Consider the following 18,381-nt stretch of genomic DNA (forward strand, 5'->3'; position numbering starts at 1 on the left):
CAGGTAGACACAATCTGGCTTAATCTAAAAAATCAACAACAAAATTCCAGTGTATTCTTTATACGGGCAATGGAGAACTCGTGTTATTAGGTCCACCGAGAAATATAAAAGTTTATCTTTGAAGAATTTAAGTTTATCCCTTTCAAACCTCAATGAAACAAAATAGAAGTTTCTGATCACGATCTGAAAAAGGCGTGATCCAAACTGTGCCATGTGGTGATGATGCAATGACATCGTCATTGTTAACAGCTGATACAAAACAAAATTATAGACGCGACCATGGTACTTTATTTCTCTGCAAATTGCGTTATATCCTATATAATTTTATTTATGCATAATATAATTTTATGATTATATTTTAAATATTGTACATACAGTGTAAATAGAATAAGAATAAAATAAGTTTTTAAAATTATGAGAGAAATTGTACATTTTGCTTTTCAATCGAAGGCAACACATTCCAGCTTTCTAGAATAAATGTTCTGCAGCTTTGTTTCCCAATACGAATGGATTATTCCTTGTATAGCCTATACGAGTACAATCTTTTATGTAGAAGGGCCACATGTGAATTTCTAAGATTACACAGGCCGAAAAGGGTTAACGTGGTACTGTTCTGCTCATTAACAGCTAATTAAGACGTACAGTGTCTGTCTTCCTTGAAAAATAACTGAACTGCAGCCCACATGATCACACTTTTTAAATTAATTTCTTTAATTAATGATTAAAGGAAAAAAAACTTTTACCATTTTAACCTCTATAAATGACTTCAAAGCGCTCGCTGTGTCACATGTGTGTATCCATTTTTCTTCTACAATGTCTGCTATAAATTCTTTTAATAATTTTCAAAATTCTTTGAACACTTCCGGTATGAATAATATACACAAGTAGCAAGTGTGATGTGCTGCCATCTTACGGAGAATGTTTAATTTAATAAAATAAATTCCAATATGATGGTTTACAAGAAAACACTTTTTCTTGTAAACTTTCATACTTTACATAATTGAGCACGTCACAGTGTAAGAAAAAGTTTTTCTTGTAATTCGTTTAATGAATTTTCACACTTCACAATTTGAAAGTAGATTGCGATACGAGAAAAAATATCATACAAAATAATAATAATAATAAAATCAAAATTATTAAATAGAAAAATTATGGTTATTAAAATTTATATTTTATATTATTAAATTTATAATAATTATTCTTATTATAAAAATTAAGTTACAAATATTTAATATACCATGATTCTGTTAAAATTTAGCTTTAATAATTTATTAGAACTAATTATATATTTTTTTTCCATCATCCAATAATTTTAATTCAGATTTAGAGTGGGTTTAATTTTCTCTGCGGATTCTTTTGAGAAAGGTTCTGTTTAATAACATAAACAGAACATTAATTGTTTATTAATATACTTGACGTCAATCTACGTCCTTCATGAACTCACGAAACGTGCTGCTGAGCATTTTTTCTTTGTGGACCGGAGCAAATTCTCAATGGACAGCGATATAGTAAGAATTATCGATTTATTTCTCGAATTCTAAGATAGGGAGCGTAAACTGATTCATTTTTTTCGAGGGTAGAGGGATGCGTATTTAAAAAATGATTATAAAGGAAATTAATCCTAAAAGAAGCTCTTAGTTACTGATTTTTTTTTTTTTTTGTTTTTTTATTAATTGATTACCTGATTCCATACTAAGTGTATGATTCTCTGGCGAACAAAAAATAAAGAGTGCATAAATCTAACATCTCTAAACAAAAGAAGTGTTTCTTTATATTTTTAATCCTCTCTCTTTTTGAATTTTGATTCTAAGTCAATATGAAAAGTTAAAAAAAAAAAATTGCGGTATAAATTTTCTTTCCAATGTTGACTCTACGTACTACCAATAGATGGCAGCACTCACAAAGTATTAAGGACATCCTAGAGATAATACATAGAGTACCCTAATTACTTTTAACATGAGTTACCCACGCGACAGTGCATATGATAATCAACACTGAGCTGTTTAATATGAGTTGTAACTACCAACAGCTCGACTGCAGTCGTGAGGAAACCCAAGCTACGAAACATCTACACTTCTATAAACACAGGAATAACGCTAAGCTCGACTGAAACTTGTTTATAAAGGTATGAGTGTTTCTTAGTGACTATTTAAGGGGAAACTGAAACTTTGGTTTAAGTTTGCTCTGTTAAAAACCCCATAATTAAAACTTAAATTTTAATATTTTTAATTAATTTATTTATTAATTCTAAAATAAATCTTTAAATTACTTTTTAATTTGTTTGATCTCCTTATTAATATAAATAGAATTGATTAATAGGTTAATATGTATGCAGTATTGTTAGACCGCATTTGGAATACTGTGTACAATTATTATTATTAGCATTATTAGCTATATGGTGCAAGGAAGCCTGAGGCTTATGCTGCACCAGCCAAAAAAAAAAAAAAAAATCCCGAGTTACCCTGATATCCAGCTGAAGACCCTGGGTGTTCCAAGCCTATACTCACCAGATGTGAGCCCCTAGGGTAATATGGAGACCTCGTCTAAAAAAATACATTATAATAGAAATTTAAATCTACGTGTACTCAGCTGATATGAATAAAAATTAAACTTTCTTTACTTAAGGATAATTAAGTGGTTTAACAACATTGGTAGCTGGTTGTATAAATACTTTGCATTGTACAACTTGTACAAGTCTTTCAAGGCAAGAAAGCCGGGGGGATGGCAGTAGCCCCTTCGATGCACTTAGAGATAGCGGTGCAGTTTTGCACGTCTAGCTCGGCCCTGTGTCTGACTAGAGAAATTTTCCAAGAATATTTCTGGAGGGAGTTCTTTATTAAAGAAAAAACAGCGAAGAATTATCTCGGGTAAAAAAAAAATAAGTTCTTTATTTTAAAATGCAAAATAAAATAAAAGAATTCTGTATAAAAACTCACTTAAACTAAAATTATAAAACGCAATTTATCCAGTTATAAGAAAATCGAAATAAAATTTTTGAAAAAAAAAGTTAACTTTTTTATTTGGGTACACGGTGTTGGTATTTGTGTCAAAGCATCAAACTGCACACAAGACTGAAGACTGATGCCAATGAGGCTTCGGTCTATTATCATGAAAACAATCATGAGACCAATTAACACAGCCAAAGTAGAAATTCCTCGCATCGTTGGCGGGATTCGAACCTGATTACTTTCCATTTGATCCGTTTCAGTATGGATCAAAGTAAACCGATTTTAAAATAGCAACCGCTACATTTGACCCCTCAATATTTAACATACATTTCCTACAAAGATAGGAGACTGCGATTAGTGCCCTATGAAACTGCTTGGGGCCTCGGAATTTAGTGGGCTCTGTACTACATTTGACTCTTGATACTGAGACATTTGCCAATGTATTTAATGTTATGCAAGTAGGTGGAATAATCGTATATTTCTTCATTATATGGGTCCCCAAAAAATGTATCCGTGCTTAGGGTGCAATATTCTTTAGGGACCCCGCACAAAGTAGTCGGGCTACATTAATCTGGGAATTTTGAAAGTTTTATCTAGGATTCTAGGGCAATACGTGGACTTCTAACGATCGTGTTCCAGTTGTGACACGAGAAACTGGTGAAGCATGTCCAGTAGAGTGTCCAAAGCAATGTCTCCTGGGATTAGAAATGGATTTTACGTCTTGTAGCGTGTCATTCTACCACCGGACATTATCTGGACTTTATTTTAAGTTGGTAGTGACCTTTAGATTTTTAGTACATGTGATGACATTATTGGTATTCTCGCTTCTACTGTGCCCTCCATATTGACATTTCGGATTTTATTCCCCAAGAAACTCCGAAAAGTCGTAGACAACCGGGTGTAATTTATTTATTTATTTAAAAATATATTACAATGAAATATCTTATTACGCCGATTTGTATAATTCTATACAAAAATGTAATTTGAATTATCCAGATGTGTGTGTGTGTGTGTGTGGGAATCCAAACCCGTAGAATCCAGATTATCGGATTTTAGACCTTTCGGATATTGTGGATTACTTTCATTCCGATTTAAATTGAAAAATATTCCTTCAGCTTAATTCGTTCATAATTAAAGTTTTAATTATTACAAAGCATAATATTTAAAATTATATCGTTTTAATGATAGTTAAAACTGGATGTAATTTTTGGATTTCTGGATGCTAATAATAGTTTATATATGCATCCTCTTGTTTAAGCTTTAATTTGAAAACAGTTAGGGCTGCGCAGATATTTTGAGAATTACTCTATGTTTTGTTAAAACAAAAAAAAAAAACTAGACCACAGTCCATTGTTTATATAAATACATTTCTCTTATTAGGAATACTGGCAAAATTTGTAAACTAACTAGATTTCCTTCCAGTGCCCTGCTGAGGATGACACAGGGCACAAAGCCCCTCGAACTACCGACTTCTCCGTATTCTGTAATACCACCCCTGAATCACAAAAGGTAATATTTTTTATGATTTATTAATTATTCTAGTCTATAAACCTATTAAAAGCGAAAAATTGCAAATGAAATTAGACTAAATACCTTGTCCTGTTTGCTTTGCCTTTGGAATCATTAATTTTTACAGTTGTGTACAGGAATTCATCCATCCTGGACTGCTCCAATAAATTAAACAAATATTTATGAGAGACACTGTCAAAAGCCCTTGCAAAGTCCACCGACATAAAGTGACCTTAAACCCCTTACCCAATGTACATGGTCTGATGATGAGTTAGCCCCATCATCAGACCATGCTCATTGGATGCACATCTGGTCGTCCTTGTCTGAATCCTCTTCACAGATTAAGTTTTTAAGTACGATCTGCATTCCCGAATAAAATATTTGGAATTCAGGCTGACCATCGTCTTGTGAAAAGGGATAATGGTGTCCATATTCCTAGTGGTAAATGAAGTTTTCACGAACAATATGGTAAAATAAATACACGACCTTACACTTGAATTATGTTTGTAATACAACTACGCAGTCTCGGTATTGTAGGGAAAAAAAATATCATTGTTACCAATCCTAACTATGAAGGTTTTATTTCCTCATGTTGCGTAATTCTTCATTCTTTGCCTAGACCAGAAATTGTTGTGGTAGTAGAAATTGAGAACAGTTGAAAAGTTTCGGATCTCAAGGCTGATGATTGTAATTAGATTGAATTTGTGCTGTAAGCACAAGGAGACTACTGTCTCACCTATCCATTGACTGAAACTGATGACTGTTTCACAGATCCATTCCCTCCAAAGGTTTGTCTACTTCTTCCTTGAATTTATTTAAGATGTCAACTTACGCGACAGATGGAAGTTCCTTCCACCAATCAACCACTAGCTAGCCAGTGGTTGATGCCGTTAGCATTGAGGCTTTGAATCAAACCATTCAAAGCCTTAAACACCTCAGTCAGATCACCTGGCAAGCGATTAGTCTCCAGAGATTACAATTTGCAGAACTCAAGTCTTTCTTGGTGAGAGCAACTCTTTGTTCCCCTTCTCTGTACTCGTTCCAGCAGCTCGACATCCTTCTTAGAATGAGTTCTCATGAGCTGTACACAGTACTGGAGGCGAAGCCTGACCATTGCCTTATACAAAGGGATAATCGCCTCCTTATCCCTACTAGAAAATCCTTGACAAAATGCCAAGACCTGTCCTGGCAGCCTGTTTTGACTGCTCAGAGAAAACTTAATATCTCAATGCACAGTTACCCTCAGGTGTTTTTCATTTTCCACTAACCTGTAAAAAATTATAGGAATCCTACCCTGCGTGTAGTATCATATAGTTGGTACGTTCCTCTGCGGTTACTTCTACTCATCTGCAGACTTTAGCATTTGATAATGTTAAACTTCAGTTGCCACTTCTCAGTCCATCTGCCTAACTTTTCTACATCCTGTTGCAGTAGCATACTTTCATTAACAACCCTCCGGAAATGAACAAATTAACAATTTTTTCATTTTGCGAATATCAAAGCTTGGTCAGAAATTTCCTGAATTTTTTGAGGCACTAATGCATACATTTTAGTGTGCAAATATACCATCTCAATTCTAGTAATATACCATTTCAATTCACTAACTCATTACCAAGAAGCTACTGCTATACACTGGTGTACAAAATTTAAGAACCACTCAGGTTTTCACCTGTAACTTCTCATGAGAGTGGCCTGGATATGGGAAAAGCACACCAAAGGAACCTCGTGAAGTATAGAAAGGATGAAGGAAACAACACCGACACAACAACGGAAACAAAACGATACAGAGGGACTTTATTCAAAAATGGCAACATAGCACTGGCTGCAATGATACAGATGCATCACAGCATCTGTATCATTGATCAAACGGAAGAGGTGGTCCTCAGTAGGAGATATGGCCACCCCTAATGGCAATGCACGCTTTGCACCGCCTGTCCATATTTAGACCAATGTTGTTGATAAGTTCTTGCGGTAACATCGTCCATTACTCTGTCAGCGCCATCTTCAGCTTGTGAACATTTTCTTGTGGGTGTGGACGTGCCGCTAAGCGTCTCCCCAGACGATCCCATATGTGATCGATGGGATTTAGATCGATGCAACGAGCAGGCCAATCCATACGACCAATGTTGTTGTTGGAATGAACGCTGATTTTACCAGTTGTGATACTCACGAAGGTCTCTACTTTCGGCACGGAGGAAATGATAAAGGAAAGTTGTAAGTATAAATTGGTTTGGATCAACAATGCAGTTCTCCATTTGTATATTTTTAGGCTGGGTGGGCCGTGGCCCACCCCACCACCAGGAAACGTTTGGGCGCAGTGCCTACTCTCCGTCACTAGAACGAACAGATTTTAATGACACTAGGACCCAATTAGTGTAACGTGAAGTCAGCTAATCGAAAGGTTTTTCGAAGAATTTAATCTTAATTTCAGGATATTTAAAAATTCTTCATATATATGAGTTAAAAAATTAAATACTTTTTTTTATTTTTTTTTCGAAGTCAGCTAATCGAAAAAAAAAATAATAAAAAAAAAGTATTTAATTTTTTAACTCATATATCAAGAATTTTTAAATATCCTGAAACAAATTTAGACAGCTATTCCTCAGTAGGAGATATAGCAACCCCTAATGGCAATGGACGCTTTGAACCGCCTGTCCATACTTAGAACAATGATGTTGATAAGTTCTTGCGATAACATCGTCCCTTCCACTGTCAGCGCTATCTTCAGCTGGTGAACCATTTCTGGTGGGTGGGGACGTGCCGTTAGCCTTCTCCCCATAGCGTCCCATACGTGTTCAATGGGATTTTGATGGGTGGAACGGGCAGGCCAATCCATACGACCACCGTTGTTGTTTCGATGAACGCTGATTTTACCAGTTGTGATACTAACGAAGGTCTCTACTTTCGGCACGGAGGAAATAATAAACGAAAGTCGTAAGTATAAATTTGATTTGGGTCAACAATACAGTTCTCCATTTGTATATTTTTAGGCCGGGTGTGCCGTGGCCCACCCTACCACTACGAAAATTTTGGGCGCCGTGCGCACTCTCCGTCACTAGAACGGACAGATTTTAATGACATTAGGACCCAATTAGCATAACGTGAAGTCAGCTAATCGAATGGTTTTTCGATGAATTTAATATTGAATTTCATAGAGATAAAAAAAGTATTTAATTTTTTAACTCATATATCAAGAATTTTTAAATATCCTGAATGAAATTTAGACAACTATTCCTCAGTAGGAGATATGGCCACCCCTAATGTCGATGCAGGGTTTGCACCGCCTGTCCATACTTAGAACAATGAAGTTGATAAGTTCTTGCGATAACATCGTCCATTCATCTGTCAGTGCAATCTTCAGCTGGTGAACCATTTCTGGTTGGTGTGGACGTGCCGCTAGCCTTCTGCCCATAGCATCCCATACGTATTCGATGGGATTTTGATCGGTGGAACGAGCTGGCCAATCCATACGAACAATGTTGTGGTTGGGAACCACAACATTGTTGTGGTTGGTTGCCAATCCATACGAACAATGTTGTGGCCAATCCATACGAACAATGTTGTGGTTGTTTTTTAACTTATATATCAAAAATATTTGATATATAAGTTAAAAAAATAAATACTTTTTTTAACTGTGCATCAAATCCAATATTAAATTCTTCGAAAAACTTTTCGATCAACAATTCGGTTCTCCCTTTATATATTTTTAGGCAGGGTTTGTCGGGGAACACCCCACCACCACGAAAATTTTGGGCGCAGTGCCCACTATCCGTTACTAGAACGGACAGATTTTAATGACACCACGACCCAATCAGCATAACGCGAAGTCAGCTAATCGAAAGGTTTTTCGAAGAATTTAATATTGGATTTGATGCACAGTTAAAAAAAGTATTTATTTTTTTAACTTATATATCAAAAATTTTTAAATATCCTGAATGAAATTTAGACAACTATTCCTCAGTAGGAGATATGGCCACCCCTAATGTCGATGCAGGGTCTGCACCGCCTGTCCATACTTAGAACAATGAAGTTGATAAGTTCTTGCCATAACATCGTCCATTCCTCTGTCAGCGCCATCTTCAGCTTGTGAACATTTTCTTGTGGATGTGGACGTGCCGCTAGGCGTCTCCCCAGACGATCCCATATGTGATCGATGGGATTTTGATCGTTGGAACGAGCAGGCCAATCCATACGACCGATGTTGTTGTTGGAATGAACGCTGATTTTACCAGTTGTGATACTCACGAAGGTCTCTACTTTCGGCACGGAGGAAATGATAAACGAAAGTCGTAAGTATAAATTTGATTTGGGTCAACAATACAGTTCGCCATTTGTATATTTTTAGGCCGGGTGTGCCGTGTACACATGTCAAGACCTTCATTCTTGTGAACATTTTAACGACACTAGGACCCAATTAGCGTACGGTGAAGTCAGCTAATCAAATGGTTTTTCGAAAAATTTAATATTGAATTTCATAGAATTAAATATTGAATTCTATGAAATTCAATTTCATAGAATTCAATGAATTGTTGCCATTTTTTAACTCATATATCAAGAATTTTTAAATATCCTGAATGAAATTTAGACAACTATTCCTCAGTAGGAAATATGGCAACCCCTAATGGCGATGCCCGCTTTGCCCCACCTGTCCATACTTTGAACAATGTTGTTGATAAGTTCTTGCGATAACATCGTTCATTCCTCTGTTAGCGCCATCTTCAGCTGGTGAACCATTTCTGGTGGATGGGGACGTGCCGCTAGCCTTCTACCCATAGCGTCCCATACGTGTTCGATGGGATTTTGAGCGGTGGAACGGGCAGGCCAATCCATACGAACAATGTTGTTGGGATGAACGCTGATTTTACCAGTTGTGATACTCATGAAGGTCTCTACTGTTGGGATGGAGGAAATGATAAACAAAAGACGCGCGTATAAATTTGTTCGGATCAACAATACAGTTCTCCCTTGTATATTTTTAGGCGGGGTTTGCCGTGGCCCACCCCAACACCACGAAAATTTTGGGCGCAGTGCCCACTATCCGTCACTAGAACGGACAGATTTTAATGACACTCTGACCCAATCAGCATAACGTGAGGTCAGCTAATCGAAAAGTTTTTCGAAGAATTTAATATTGAATTTGATGCAGAGTTAAAAAACGTATTTATTTTTTTAACTCATATGTCAAGAATTTTTAAATATCTTGAAAGAAATTTAGACAACTGTTCCTCAGTCGGAAATATGGCAACCCCTAATAGCGATGCACGCCTTGCCCCACCTGTCCATACTTAGAACAATGTTGTTGATAAGTTCTTGCGATAACATCGTTCATTCCTCTGTCAGCGCCATCTTCAGCTGGTGAACCATTTCTGGTGGGTGGGGACATGCCACTAGCCTTCTCCCCATCGCGTCCCATACGTGTTCCATGGGATTTTGATCGGTGGAACGGGAAGGCCAATCCATACATACAATGTTGTTGTTGGGATGAACGCTGATTTTACCAGTTGTGATACTCATGAAGGTCTCTGCTGTTGGCACATAGGAAATGATAAACAAAAGACGTGCGTATAAATTTGTTCGGATCAACAATACAGTTCTCCTTTTGTATATTTTTAGGCGGGGTTTGTCATGGCCCACCCCACCTCCACTAAAATTTTGGGCTCACTATGACCCAATGCAACTACGCAACAATAACCCAATCAGACTATGTATATAAAGTGCTTAGCATCATAATACACAGCCATTTCTGAATAAACAGAAAATTTTTAAGGTGGCATCGTTTTAGGTTATATCTCATATTGTGAATGCCTTCACAACGAGTTGCCATGATATTGCACTACTTCGAATAAGTAACGCTTCACCTAAGGAGAAGACTAGTGTTACTTATTCTCAGATAGGTACCACCACCCAGACAGCACTGTTTCAGGGCTATTTGGCCCTTCGTCAGTGAGTGGATAGGTACCCAAGTGATGCAATGATGGCAAAAACAGTTATGAAGTATAACTCCACAATATGAGAGATGCCTGATGGTGTATGATGTATTTAGACTAAGGCGCATTTAGGGCTAGAGACTCAAGCTGCGCCTTAGTCTAAATACATCATACACCATTTAGGGCTAGAGCCTCAAGCTGCGCCTTAGTCTAAATACATCATACACCATCAGGCATCTCTCATATTGTGGAGTTATACTTCATAACTGTTTTTGCCATCATTGCATCACTTGTGTACCTACCCACTCACTGACGAAGGGCCAAATAGCCCTGAAACAGTGCTGTCTGGGTGGTGGTACCTATCTGAGAATAAGTAACACTAGTCTTCTCCTTAGGTGAAGCGTTACTTATTCGAAGTAGTGCAATATCATGGCAACTCGTTGTGAAGGCATTCACAATATGAGATATAACCTAAAACGATGCCACCTTAAAAATTTTCTGTTTATTCAGAAATGGCTGTGTATTATGATGCTAAGCACTTTATATACATAGTCTAAATTCGTTCGCAGCTTGAGGCTCTAGCCCTAAATGCGCCTTAGTCTAACCCAATCAGCGTAACGCAAAGTTAGCTAATTGATACGTTTTTCGAAGAGTTTAATATTGAATTTTATACAGAGTTTAAAAAAGTATTTTAAAATTAATTAAATTTTTAACTCATATATCAAGAATTTTTAAAATTACTGAATGGACTTTAGAGAACAATTTACTTGCCTCGTTATTTCATGAGTGATTTTAATAACTTCTAATTATTTCAAATTTCAGTTTTAAAAGACCTGATTGGTTTCGTAAAAACCACTATAATTAGAAAGCATTATGATTTTGAAATAAAACATATAACTAATTAAACCATCCAGTTTCATGACAACTAAGGGGAGCCTGTTGCAACAATCAACTACCCACTAGCGGATCGCAAACATACGCACATCTATTCTGCAACCTCGGGAAGTCTTTCCTCAACTTGATTTCGTGCCCCTCATGTGTGTAGTCTCAGCAAGTGCAAGAATGCCATTAACATTCAGCTTACTCAATCCATTCAAAGCTTTAAATACCTCCATCAAATCTTCCCGCTACAGGTGTTATTGTGTCATAGGTATGTTCTGTTGGTATGGACTGGGTCTGCTCATATCATTAGGAGGTTGTGGTACCTCCAATGAATGCATTACAGCAGCTTGCAAATATCCCGATGGAAGAATAGTGAAAACTGGAACTAGCGTCCCTGAAACACTTAATGGAATCCATGGCACGTCACATATCGGCTGTAATTCGAGCAAAAGACGGCCCTCTTTGATATTGAATATCAAAGGTTTCTGATTTTTTTGGCTAGTAAGTGTACATGGATTGCTTATGTGTATAATCAACGTGGCAATTATTTACTACTCGAAGAAAATGGAATAAAATAACAGCGAGTAAATGTTCAGGGTGAGGGACAGGAAGTGAGAAATAAGTTTTATCAAAGGTATTTCGTTCAAGCAGTGTTGGAGAATCAATGAGAGTGTTTATGACACTGACAACCAAAAGAGACCGATAGACACTTGACTTCTGAAAGAAGAAGGCCGATCCTGCAGCGATGGAAAAGTATTTGACAGTTTTTGAAAGATAACACGATTTCGAAAGTATAAGAATTTAATGAATTTGATTTGAATTCGATCGTCTCTGAGAAGCTGTTGTGTGGATCAAGTGATATCAAAATAAACGAATCCCGGTTGTATATGCTGCTTGTAGAGAACAATTACAACTTTGTCAATGTTAAAAAGCGAGGAAGAATGCTTAATTCAAAAAGTTTTGGAAGCTTGACATATTAAGAAATTGAGGTAGCATGAGTGATGAAGATCAAGTCGGAATAAGACACCTAAACCCTTGATTATGTCAGTACTTGTAATGCAATGACTGAATTTCAAGTATAATAATCAGTGAAGAGTTGAGGGCCGAAGTGCACGATTCAAGCGACGTTATTTAAATAGATGTTTTGGTTGAGCCACAGTAAATGTTTTCTCAGGGATCCAGATAGTTGGTTTTGTGTGGTTTTATAAATATCCGTGATGGTCGTCTGGAAATATAGCGGAAAGGAAGAATTTATAGTTTACTTTCTGTTCTCAGCTGTCAGTGATGCGAGGATCATCTGTGGCTTTTTTGACATCAACTAACTCCGTGGCTGAGTTAGTCAGCGTCAGGCCTGGATGATCCTCGCATCTACCTCTCCACAAAAAAACTCCAGTTTTTCTTCAAGCAAAACAGGCAAACCGCCCAGAGATACGAAATTTTTACAAACAGTATTACACACGGGTAGATGAGGTCATTCTAGGGTTGTTCTATTACGCGAGATATCCCAAAAGTAATGCACACTACTTGTGCTGCTCCTCACTCCATACACCTGCATGACGGACATTTTTCAGGATAATTTAAAGTTTAACTTCAACATTCGTGTGCTTGAAACACAGTTCATGCATTGAATGTTTCTGTAGAAGCCTCTAAAAATGGATGGTGATATTGCTTCAAGTCAGATTCTTTCCAATCGCAGATCTTTTTATCAAAATTGAAACTTTACGTAGTGGAACACCCACACAAATTTAAGGGCTCGGGTGCCAAGCGAATCTTGAGGCCAAGCGATCTTCTGATTCTGATGATCTTCTGAAGCGATTCGAACTCGGGTCTTTTTCACCCTGTGTGGGGGGGATGGCAATTGTACCAACTGCGCTACCCACGAGAAAAGCCTCTGTTTGAAATCCCTCAAATGATGCGACGAGAAGCCATCACCCACTTAGGATGAAGCTATCAGACTTGGACTCTCTGAAGGGAATGTTCCCATGTAACACCATTGAACACTTCAACACCTTCTCCATCGATCCGGTAAAGTTTGAAGTCAATAAAACCTACAGAAGCCAAACTATAGACCAAATCTGGACTAAATCACCAGGATTGCTGTGAAAATTAAGCAGTTTTTATTAGAAATTTGATGATATGAACAATTAAATGCAATAATGTAATGAATAATAAATAAATCTGTTATGTAAGTTGCTGATAAAGAAGTCAACCTATGTATTAAACTCTTCAATTATCAAGATCTATGTTATTTCAAAGTGAATACAATTAAGCAAATGTATACATCTATTTAATAGATATTATTATACAATAATTATATTGTAAAGATCTGAAAAATTGTACAAAAGTGTAAAATGTATATTTTAAAATTTCTGTACACCCTCCTAGCCCACTTGCTGTACAGGGGGTGAACCTTGTGTTAATAAACTGATAGTAAGTAAGTAAGTACTTTTATGGGCTTCTTTTCACAAATTGCATGAGTTAGTCGATCTCAGATGAGAGCACGTGGTTTTCATGGCAAAAACTCGAGTTTTTCTTCCAGCAAATATCAAACCGACCAAAAAATACACGCAATTAATTCCAAACGCCTCATAAGCATATTGTAACAAATCTTGTTACTTCCGATGCAGTAGAAATAAAATACAATGTACGGAAACTTGTTAAGAATAGCAATAAAATATATACAGTACATATAAATGCTGAAAGTGATAAAAAAACAAAATACACATTAAGCAACTTTCACAACGATTTGCTCCTTTATCAACTTAGCAGAAGGTAAGTAGTATTACATAATATCATTGTATTCTGCAGAGGAGCAACGTATACGCATGCGCTACAACAAACCGATTCAGACCGTGAATGATGGAAAAGGTTGGGGGGACAAAACATCAGCCGTCAGAGCTCTGCCGAAGTGGGCCGATACATTTGACACGTTATAAGCTCGCCATATAGGCTCATCATGCTGTAAAATAACCACTAGGGTGTAAGTGGATCCCACAATTGCGATTAATGCTGGAACCTGTCACAGCTATATGGAGCGCTTCCAACCAGAAGCGATGAAAAGAAACGTGTGCGGTCGAAATTTTTAACGTTGAAACGTAGGTTACGATTAATTTGATATGCATAAAAAAATAATAAATATTAGTGTGAATTTAATGAAACTTGAGATGGCTCGACAAATCTTTTTATCTGAATCAAATATAAAATTTCACGAAAGTTCATACACTGGGAGTAAACTTATTACATGCGGACAGATGTTACTGGACAATAGGCACTTATACATATAGTATAAGTGCCTCAGTAGGAGATATGGCCTCCCCTGATGTCGATGCAGGCTTTGCACTGCCTGTCCATACTTAGAACAATGTTGCTGATAAGTTCTTGCGGTAACATCGTCCATTCCTCTGTCAGCGCCATCTTCAGCTGGTGAACATTTTCTGGTGGGTGTGGACGTGCCGCTAGGCGTCTCTCCAGAGCGTCCCATATGGATTTAGATCGATGGAAACGGGCAGACCAATCCAGATGAACAATGTCCTCACTTTCCAAAAGCATATCACAGCTGCAGTGAGATGGGGTGTGGCGTTATCATCCATAAACACGAACTCTGAGCCAATGGCACCTCGGAACAGACGCACGTGGGGAAGATTACCTCAGTACAGTAGCGTGAACCAGTTACAGTACCGCCTTTCAGTATCTGGAGTTGTGTACGTCCATCCAAGATAACGCCTTCCCAGACGAGACCGCCATATCGATCCCTTTCAGCGATGTTTGCGGGGTGATACCGTGTGCCAACCTCTCGCCAGATTATCTGACATCCAGAATCGCTGTTGAGACCGAATCTACTCTCATCAGTAAAGAGTACCTTAAGTAAAGATTTTGTGGTTGTAACCTTTCGAAATAGTGTCGGTCCTTAAGTTTTGCACACCAGTGCAGCATTTCAATAACAGAATGTCAAAATTTCGTATTCTCACAAAATTGTTTTCTAAAAGTTGGCTGCTGAGCAAAGATAAGACTGAAAAGAAACTATCCCCTCGAAAATAAAAGTAAAATTTATCTATGCTAATAATTTCAATATTAGCATAAATAAATTTGGGAAAATTAACAAATGTCTTATTTCTTGTAAAACTATCCAAAATCGTGATTTTCACATACGATTTACTGACTCACTTTGTTCCTTAGGACTGCGCTGTGTCTGTACACAGCACAGCAAATGCCCAGTCAGTTTTTTGCGTTATCTGTAAATAATTCAGTCCACAAAAATTCAAATGTAATGATAATAATTTCATTTGCATTATCAATCCTTTACTCATCCGCCTCGCTAGAATACTGAAGTTGTATTCACGCATGGGGAAGAATTACCTCAGTACAGTAGCATCATCCTGTTTGAGATTATAATAAAAATGAAGAATTGATCACTTGACTGCTAGAATACTAGTGTTTTATATGATTTAACTCATAATTTTCTTCATAAAAACATTCTAATCGAAGTAAAAAGTTAAAAAAAAAGTGAAGTGCAGCCATTATCAACCCACTGCAGGATGGAAGCCTCCTCAACAGTTCATGCTGAGGGAAATGGACCATAATCTGTCACGCTTGTCCAGTGTGGGTTGGCAGATCGACCGTATTCAGCAGCTTGAACCCCGGTCTACTCAAAGAGCGTGTGCGACTGCACTCCCGCTCCTGACCACTTGGCTACGGATCCCTCGACAATCCATAATATTGTTTGTATGGAATTACTCGTAAATTAATTGGTTTAATTCTAAAACTTCGTGATTCATAATATTATGTTCTAAAATAATGTATGGATCAAGTAAATATATTTCTAAATTTTAATCTAAATCATTTTAATAAAATATATTTTAAACTAATTGTGAAACTTGAAGAATTTTAAAACACCATTATTAGTTTTAAATGAACTCATTTTTTTTACTCGGAATATAGATTTTCTCTACTTATTAACTCTCGCTTGAGAGATAATTTAATGAAGTATTAACAGCTAAAAATGAGGCTGAAATCCAGATTATGGGTACACCGCATTGTGGGCATGGCCAAATTATGGACGCATTCAAGCAAAAAAAGCCACTTCCTTCGGAGGTGTACCCATACCTCTTCTTTTAAATTCTACTCTGACCACAATCCTATCACATGTGAAATCGTCTTACAAAAAAATCACAATCATCACTTGCCCAGAAAAGAAAACCAACCAACCTGAGAGAGAACTCACCTTTTCTACTAAATTCCTGAAACCAGAAATCATCCTCAGACGTCTCAGAGAATTCAACTGGACACACCTATTCACTGTCCCTCCTGATGTAGCCCTAAGCCACCTAGCCGAAGAGCTTTATGGAATAGCCAAAGAGGGAGCTGCAAAAGAAATACGCATCACCTCCAGAACCTCTGTATGGTTTAATCAAACAATCAAACAAACTTTTCTCCAGAAACAGAAGGCTTACAGACGATGGAGAAAATCAGCTGACACCGAAAACTTCAGCGCCTATAAAAAGGCAAGGGCTCTCTTCTTAAGACAAAAACGACTTGTCTGCAACCAGTTTGCCCTGGATAAGCTGAAAAGATCTAAAAGACTCCAGAAACAGAGCCATAAGCAAATCAATATGAAGGAAGAAATATTTAAAGAATGGACTGAGCTTACTTTTCAACAGACCGACCAGTCACATGTTCCACCCCCTGTTACACTTTTTGGCCCTCTCTTCAAACCTCCAATATCACTCATAACCATAACCCGGAACCATCTGATGGAGGTCATCAAAAAACTTCCACTGAAAGCTGTTGTGGGTCCCGACCGGTTTCCTCTGTTTCTAATCAAAATCTGCAGTACATATATTATAGACCCACTAGTCCATATTTTTAACAAAATCTTAGAAAGTGGGGAGATTCCAAATATCTGGAACACATACTTTGTGCGGCCAGTCCCTAAATGCAGGGACCCCAAGCGGTCTCAAGATTTCAGGCCGATTGCCATCGGCTGTGGGTTCCTAAAGATATTTGAAAAAGCAATCCAGCCCACCATTGCAGACCACTGTTTCAATCACAGGCCTCCGTACCTCCACACTGTGATTAAGGGGAGATCTACTAACAGCAACCTCCTAGACACCCTTACCAGAATCCAGAAAGCCCTCAACAACAGGACACAGCTTGATGTTATTTTCTTTGACATAAAAGCGGCCTATGACAAAATAGATATAACAGCTCTAATCACCATTCTCCAGCAGTACTTTAACATCACTGGAAGGATTCTCCGTATCATTAAATCAATCCTGGAGCATAGACATCTCATCATATCACATCGCAGATTTCAGACAACTTGCATTACTAATAGGGGTGTCCCGCAAGGGGGAGTGCTATCACCAACCCTATTTGCCGCAGCGCTGGAGCCCTTCCTTGCATCCCAAACTGACTTCCAATCATACGCCGATGACCTGAAACTTTATATTACATCCTCTGACCAAACTCAGGTTCTTAGCACTACCTTGCAGGCAAATAAAACCATACATAACCTTCAACAATATTTGGCTTCCATCGGACTACAGATTAACCAAACAAAGACAGCTCAAATGTCCTTCACCTGGAAGAAGTCACGCAATGACATTAATCTTACTATCAATGGATCACCCATTCAGAAAGTTAAAACGCACAAAGATCTCGGATTAGTGTGGGATGATGGGCTGACATTCCAGGCTCACCTCCTGAACACAAAAACAAAAATGTACTCCGCTATGTGGGCGATCCGCCAGGAACTAACGGGAATTCATGACGCCGACCTGGTAAAGAAATATGTTGTCCGATGTGTCTATCCCATACCTCTCTATGCCGCAACCATTTGGTCCTCTGCTCCCACAACACACTTCAACAAGTTCCTCAGCCTGGAATACTGGCTCCTGAAATGGCTCAACTGGCGGACTGGCAACCAATACACCATTTCTAGGGCTCAGTTCTACATAAATCTGGAAGTCACCCCATGGAAACAACAGATTGTGGCAGCAAATCTTCTTACACTTGCCAGACTAATCACAAGACGACTCGACACCCCTGACATCACTGATTTAATAAAAACTCCACGCATTGCCGGAAGGAATCAAATGGACCCAAGGCTCCCACTC

At 37.7% G+C, this 18,381-nt stretch overlaps 1 protein-coding gene across 1 annotated transcript in view; it reads left to right on the forward strand.

The window, feature by feature from the left end:
• The first annotated feature begins 1,966 nt into the window (after nucleotides 1-1,966).
• Nucleotides 1,967-18,381, forward strand: part of LOC150076126 (uncharacterized) — a 39,094-nt gene continuing 22,679 nt past the window's right edge. Inside the window, exons 1-2 of the mRNA XM_090387681.1 lie at nucleotides 1,967-2,125; nucleotides 4,329-4,457. Of these exons, the coding sequence (XP_090243807.1) occupies nucleotides 4,384-4,457 (74 nt within the window). The 5' untranslated portion in view covers nucleotides 1,967-2,125; nucleotides 4,329-4,383. The remainder of the gene's footprint in view (nucleotides 2,126-4,328; nucleotides 4,458-18,381) is intronic.

Source organism: Mastigoproctus giganteus, chromosome 13 (genome assembly GCF_048544385.1).
Source record: "Mastigoproctus giganteus isolate SK-2022 chromosome 13, ASM4854438v1, whole genome shotgun sequence".
Taxonomy (NCBI): Eukaryota; Metazoa; Arthropoda; class Arachnida; order Uropygi; family Thelyphonidae; genus Mastigoproctus; species Mastigoproctus giganteus.